Below are 7,565 nucleotides of genomic sequence, written 5' to 3' on the forward strand. Positions count from 1 at the left end.
AGCAGAAAGCAGAAATGGAAGGGAGGCCTGCAGGGAAGCAGCTGATGGTGTGAGAGAGTTGCAAGCAAGTAGTCAGAGAGAGGAGGCAGGACTTGGGACTGGGCCAGAAGCTCCAAAGTACTTGTCACCATGGTGTGATGGAAGGGCTGGGTCCAAGTGCTGCTCTCTACAGGAGCAGCTCTGAGGAGTTTGTGGTGACCAGGTCACAGACAACACTCAGTTTGTGTACACACCAGAGAGAAGAGGTGGCCAGGTCTGTCTCCTGGGCTGTTGCATTAGGTGGTCAGTGAAGAACAGGTTTGATGAGAGCAGAGGGGTGGATGTGCTGTCTTCTGGGGGCATTGCTGCAAGGGCCAAATGGTGGGACAGGAATAATGAATGAGCTAGTACATAAAGCAGAGGGGATAGCCCTGAGTGTCCTACTACATGAACCCTGGGCTCTGTAACCTGTCCTTTATTGAGGACAATCAGGGGACTGGGACCTTAGGCAAAATGCCTCTGGCTGCAGAGCCAGGACTGCTGGGTGCCCCTGGAGCACCCCAGGCAAGCATCTTTAGACTTTGCCAGCTTGGCTGGGCAGTCAGAGGCATGAGGACTGAAACTCTTTGCTTCGAAGCCTCTGTGTACTATGAAATAAATGGGCTCTGGTGGAAAATGAAAGCAGAGCTCTGTGCACTGCTGAGTCTTTGGGACACTGTGTCCCACTGTGCTTTGCCTTACAGAGTCACAGTGAACTCCTCTAAGGTTACACCTGCTTTAACATCCCCACCTCCTCTAGGAAATAAGGGTAAGTCCCCATAATCCCATCATGCCTGTGCTTAGTGGTTACTGTCCGCACTCCCTTGGCATCAGGCTGTTCTCCCTGTGCTCTCCCAGCTCACCCCTGTGGTTTTGCAGGGTGCAGAAGATGGCAGGCAGCTCTGCTCCTTGGATTGGCAGTGCTTACCTCTTCCTCCAGTCCACCTGCAAGACCATTGTTCTGCCTTCTCTCTATGAAAGCTCCCAGAAGAAACGCAGTGTGTTCAAGGCACTGAAGCTGGCATTAGCAGGTACCCATCCTCTCTGGTATCTTGGCACACTGTCTCAACTCTTCACACAATTCCCAGCCTTTCTTTAACCTCACACTCATGGGTAAGGAAAGCTGGTGCTCACTGCATTTAGGAAAGGCAGTAAAGCAGAGCAGCACTTGTCCTGTGAGAACAGGCTGAGGGAGTTAGACCTGTTCAGCCTGGGGAAGAGGAGGCTTTGGGGACCTCCCAGCTGCCTGCCAGTACCTATGGGGAGGGGAAGTGGAGCCACCCTCTTCCCAGTGGGGCCTGGGGAATGAGGGGCAACAAGCACAAATTGAAACATGGGAGGTAGACACCAGGTACAAGGAGAGACATTTCCCCATGAGGACAGTCAAGCAACTGCCCAGAGCGACTGTGTGTTCTCTATCCTTGGGGTTTTCAAACAAGACTGGATAAAGCCCTGAGCAACTTGGTCTGACCTCAGAGCTCACCCTGCTTTGCATGGGAGGCTGGGCTAGAGACTTCCTGGGCTTCCTTCCAACTTGAACTATCCTGTGAGTTATTCTACTTTATGAATGTTTGTTTAAACCGATTTATGTAAGAGAGGAAAAGATTGCAACTGTTATGAAAGATTAAATTTCTGTCTTTATACCACCACAGAAAGATCATTTCTCTGAGAAGCTGATTTTTAGTGAGTGATAGCCAGTATGAGTTCTTTTCTGATATAAATAGACACAATGACATTAACTTCAACTGTATGTAACCCTATTTACATCAGAAAAGGACCTGAGATTCAAATGGCCATAGAACCATGTTTCTTTATCCACCCTTGCACCAAGCTGACTGCAGAGGAAGAGTAATTTGAAGGGTTTCTCACATTTACCTAGAATGGCTCTCACGGTGTTCTCTACCTGTCATACTGCTGAGCCTACATTGTTTAATTGGGCTTCTGTAACTGTACTGTCATTTCTTCTGGCAGTCATCAGTCCAGCCAAGTTGGTTAGTTTATTTCAAATAACAGGCCTACTCATCTTGCAGCTTGATCCAAAGATGTGAAGCAGTAGGAAGCTCAACACAGTTGTCCAGTTAGGCTGGATTTATGGCTGCTTTGTGTCACTGGAATGTGACTCTGCTCACACATTTCAAGGAAAGCCCCCAATTTTTTTACTTGGATTTTACTGGGAGCTCTTGTTATGCACAAGAGCTTAACAAGTCAAGGCCCAGTGTCCAGCAGCCTGAATTCTGGTGGCAGGATCTATCATTTGCCATTTGTGAGATGTGTTGAGGGCTCAGAACCAGCCAAAGCTCACCTCTAGGCACAGGGTGGAGAGGAAACCCTGGGTCCCTTTCCAGGACCTTCATCACTGCATGGAGCTCCAGGCACAAGGACTGAAGTCTGTCTGAGCACTGAGCTGAACTTTGCACTTCTTCCATCTCTAAATCTTTCCTGTGCTGCTGGTTTAGTGTAACCATTTCTGTCCTGGAAATGGAACCTCAAACATAAAACCTCCCCTAATAAACAGTGTTGGGATAATCAGCTAGGCTGTAGTACCATATGGCTTCAGTTGGATACCATCCTTCATGGGGACTGATGGTGACAGGGCAGCAGAAACACACTCCTTTCCTCTTGGTCTTACAAACAGGTTTCTTGTCCCTGAGGACTTAATCACAGAGAGAAGAGAATCCAAACTCCATCGCAGGCTTGGGGGTGGATGGGAGTGGGTCTGGGTTGTCTGTCTCATGCCTGGGTAGTGACTCTGCTGCCTCTTCCCTGCCAGACTCCACGGGCAGTGTGAATGGTGTGGACATGCTCAAGGTGCACTGCAGCCACCCACACCTCATCATCCAGCTGAAGTTCTGCAGGCAGGAGAACTGCCGGCAGTTCCTGCGCAGCTACCGGGAAGGAGCACTCCGGGAGTCCCTCCAGAATCACCTCCAGCTCTCCCTGGCCATGACCACAGTGCCTCTTGAAATGGAGCTGAAGGCTGGCAATGAGCACCTGGACAAGATGCTGAAGGATGAGGATCGCTGCCTGGAGTGCATCTACAGGGAAAAGGTGAGTGGGAGAGGGAGGGAGGCCAGTGAGGAGCAGCAGGACTTGGCAAGGTGGGCACAGATCTTGCTCTGCTGCTATGTGCTGGGTTGTTGACTTCTCCTTCCTTCAGTTATCTACTGCAATAGGGAGAAACAGCTCTTCCTTTCCCAGAAGAGCTGTGCCCTTTTCTAGAAGGGCAACAGAGTTCCTTCCCTTCTGTGCCCTTTTCTAGAAGGGCAACAGAGTTCCCTTAAACAGCCAACAAAGGTTCTGCTAAACCACTGTGGTTCCTGTAACAATTAGTATGGCTGTGACCAACACTGAGAGAGGAATTACAGGAGGTGCAGCTGACAGCACAAGCAAGTGTGCCTTGATACTCCTGAGGCAGGCAGAGAGGACAGAATCCTGTGTGGGACCACCACTGCTCAGCACCTTCCCTCCCCAGTCTCACATATCTGAGAGTAGTAACAGTAGCTGCACCTAGAAATGAGGGTGAGTGCAAACCCTGCACCTGATACCAGCACCTTGTGACAGAGTGGGGACACACAGCATCTGCTGCCAGCAGGAGCTGGCTGCCCTTCTGAAGGCAAAGTCTTTCTGTCAGGATAATATCTAATGTCTAGCATGTCTCACACTGACACTGTCACTCTAATCCTGCTAGCAAGAACAGTCAGATCTTGTCATCTCACCACAAAACCAAGGCACGTGACATGATTACACACATTGCTGTTTTCCTCTCCTTTTCTTCCACCTGGAACTAGCAGTACCTTAATAGCTCCAGTTCCCTCGAGATCATCCTGAGCAATAGGTCATCACCATCTCCTCAGAAAGATGAAGCACAAGAGCATGTTTTGCCAGGCTGCTTTTCTGCAAGCAGAGAGAAAGAAATGCAAACCTTTCAGCCCTGGACCCAACAACATGTGATATCTCATCATCCCCTGTCAACTTCTGCTTCTGCTCCCTCCCTCTGCTGAACTAGTGGACTGGACAAAAGACATGGGCTTGTTCTCAGTTCCCCAAAACTGGCTCAGTCAGAAGGATGACACTATGGCACAGCTGTCCCTGGCTGAGGGCAGTGCTGGGTACCAATCTGCTGTACGTCAGCTCAACACTAGACACTCACAAGGTTTGATTCTTTCCGTGTGCTTTGCCTTCTTTACTCCTTTCTCATGACTTGCTTTTTGGAGGCCAGACTGGTTTTCTCTTGATTAGTGAGAAAAACTGGCTTGGAGAAGATCCAGGACCAGCAAAACACCTAGGTAATGCAGGGGCAGAGAGAGAGAAGGGGGGTAGCAGGAACTGTCTGCTTTGGTGGCCATGAGCTGTTGGATCAAGATCACCCTCTTCTGTGGGTTAGATCCTCACATGCAGTGAGTCACACTGCCTGTGGTGCACCCTGGTTCTTGCAGAGGGCTGCTGGAAATAAACACGGGCTAGAAGCAGTTTAGTGCAACTCACTGCTGTGTGTGGGAAACCCAGGACAGGGAGGCTGCCCATTTCACACCACAGGACAGATTCAAATTCCCAGATTTACAGCCAGAACTCCATTAGACTGTCTCACCCGATCAGTTTACAACTCAGGCTCTCTGGCTATCTCCTTGCTTCTCTCTCTTGACACCACCACCTGAAGCTGCACCTTGCAGCCAACATCTAGAGCTCTGGGAGCTGGTGAAGCTGGCACTGGTCACTGACCCTGTCTGCATTTCAGCCTGACCGCCTGCGGGATGAGGAAATCACAGAGCTGGAGGAATGTCTCCAGAGCCTGATTGTTCACCAGAGCATCAACAACAATGTGGCTGTAAAGGACTGTGAGTCTCTGAACTCCCCACCTCTACCTCATCCTGCTCAAGGCAGCTCCCTTTCCCCACAAGGCACCTTCAGCTTTCAGGGACAGCAGTTTGGTGAGTAAGCAGAACTGACCAAGAGAGCCCTTGGTCTTCCTTACCTTAAGGCCCAAAAATGGAGAATGAACATAACTACATATTGGAGTCTTAACTCAGAGGAATCAAGGATTTCCCATAAGGAGGGAATGACAATAATCCTAAATTATTGCCATACTGCTTCAGATCAGGCCTCAACCTGGTTTCTTTCTGGGGTGGCACAGAACCAGATGCCTCAGAGTCTGTGTCCCTTCCAGGTTCCTCACATTTTAAAACTCAATACTGAAAGGGAAGAACACAGAGTAGTTTTTTTTCTTCCTCTGCATCATTTGGTTGAGGTGAGTTAATGGCCTGGGTTGGATCAGCTTGGGAAGGTTACTGGGGACCATCAGCCCTGCTGTCAGCCAGGACTGGTTTGTCCAGGCTCCCTGTCACTGGCTGCCTCTGGCTTCTGTCCCCTACAGGGACAGTTTCACATAGCACTTCTAGCTTGGGATCAGCCAGATCATTTCTGTGCTTAAGGTGTGCATGCAGTCTGCAGTGAGCCCAGGAGAGAGCTCCTGCCTGCATCTTGGTGTTTGCAGGATGGCTGGGTCAGGAACAGGGGACCTGGTCAGAAAGGCCTTGCCAAGTTGCTTTAGAAAGGCTGAAACAAAGACACAGGGTGGCCATCAGAAAAACACCAATGAGCTCTGGCAAACCACAGGACACTCCCATCCTGGGGGAAGGACAAAGAAAAAGGAAAACAGGCATTGTCAAGCTTGCAGGATGGGGGCAAGCCCAGGTACTCTCTCATGTTGTGGGAGGATCTCAATAAGGGAATGGCCTGAGCAAGGCAGGGAGCTCAGATGTGCCTGGGCAGGTGGCTGTGAGCAGGTAAGTGTGTCACCAGGTGCTACAGTTTGTCACCCAAGGCACCAGCAGTGTCCTGGGGGATGGCAGGTTGTGTGCAGAGCAGACATGTCCATCTCAGACACAAAGAGCAGGGACACCCTGAGCTGTAAGGCTCACTCCAGCTGGTTTTCCCTTCCCAGGAGTGGAGGAATGTCATCAAGAGCACACAGAGCCCTGTGCATGACCCCTGCCCATGGTGGGACCATCCCTTTTAGCTTCACTGCTCTTGCACTTCTGCTCCAAACAGCACTGCCCTGGTGTTAAAAACACCTGAGCACAAGCAGAGCAGCCCCACAGCAGTTCTAAGAACTTGCTGCGGACACTGAACACGTTCCCTGCTCCACAGAATATTGAGCAAACTTTGGGCTGGCCCAAGCTGCATCCCATCAGCCATGGAACACCTGTGTTTTACCTGCCCTCTGTCCCTTGCAGCCAACAGAACCCTGTCACCAGACGACCACCAGAAGTTTGCCAAGCTGGTGTCCAAGAAATGGAAGCAAGTGGGTCGCTCTTTGCAGAAGAACTGCCGGGCCCTGCGAGATCCTGTCATTGATAACCTGGCCCTGGAATATGACAGAGAGGGACTGTATGAACAAGCCTACCAGATGCTTCTCAGATTCATCCAGTCAGAGGGGAAGAAGGCCACAATAGCCCGGCTCATCGCAGCCCTGGAGGAAAATGGTCTCATCAGCTTGGCTGAGGAGCTCTTGGGCCTCCATTCCAACGAGGACTGCTCCTAGAGCCTGAAGGGTAGTGGCATTGCTAAGGGCTTTCTTGCTTCAGCTAGTGTGTGAGACTGCTGCCAGTGCCTGGGAATGTAACATCCTGAAAAGCCCTGCAGGTTTCCATGTAAATGGGAACACCCAGGGGAGGGGTTCTGTGCTGACAGAAGCAGCAGGGACCTCTGATGTTCCTTATTTCACTCTGTTTCCAGAAGTCAACGTTACCTTCCCATGAACTGGTGAGAGAGGCTTTCAGCCTGACTTCCTTCAGGACTGAAATGCCACAGGGGAGCAGCCACTTCCAGAGCCTATGGGGGAGTGAAGGAGAGGAGAACAGCAAGGAAGGACTCTTGGAGAATTTCTCTGGGAAGCAGACAATGCCACTGCTTCTCAGGCTGTGGCCCAGGGCCACCACCTGGAGAGCTGGAGTATATTTTTTATATTGAAGACATTTACACCCCCCAGGCATGACATCAAGCAGACAGAGGGGAAATTAAGGAAAAGTAAATGAATATTCTTTTCCTTCCTTCTTGAAACAAGGAGCACCTGTCCTGCCCTACTCTCATATAGCTCCTGCCCACCTCTCACCACCTGGGGGTTCCCCATTTACCTGGGACAGTCAATCTTCCAGATGGCACAAGGTTGCTGCTGTAGAACAAGTCTCAGGCACTGAGCAAGCGATATGGACAAACACAAATTCAGAGAATGATTCCCAGCTTTTTTCTGGACCATGGTGGACAATTCAATATTGACTACATCACACTGAGCTCCTTCCCACCAACCCCAGGGAGCCTGCACCTGTGAAAAGCAGAACATGGTGCTGGAAGGAAAATAGTCTCCTAGTCAGCAAGTTCCCTATGGAGCACAGAGCTCCAAGGTATGTGTCAGTATCAAAAACCATCCTGACTGCAGCCCACAGAGCTGAGCAGTCACCTGTGACCAGCTGGCTCCTAGTGCCTTTGCTCTCAACTCAACCACCTGCTGCTTTCACCAGCAAGGACAGCTCAGGCCATTGTGTCCCACA

General features: G+C 50.6%; 1 protein-coding gene across 1 annotated transcript; it reads left to right on the plus strand.

Annotated features, from left to right (window-relative positions):
• Window positions 1–907: 907 nt before the first annotated feature.
• Window positions 908–6,559, plus strand: TRADD (TNFRSF1A-associated via death domain). The gene is made up of 4 exons (XM_010004434.1): window positions 908–1,049; window positions 2,789–3,066; window positions 4,754–4,946; window positions 6,252–6,559. Exons 1-4 carry the CDS (start codon window positions 908–910, stop codon window positions 6,557–6,559), a joined length of 921 nt encoding a protein of 306 aa, XP_010002736.1.
• Window positions 6,560–7,565: the final 1,006 nt, after the last annotated feature.

Source organism: Chaetura pelagica, unplaced genomic scaffold (assembly GCF_000747805.2).
Source record: "Chaetura pelagica isolate M959 unplaced genomic scaffold, ChaPel_1.0 scaffold449, whole genome shotgun sequence".
NCBI lineage: Eukaryota > Metazoa > Chordata > Aves > Apodiformes > Apodidae > Chaetura > Chaetura pelagica.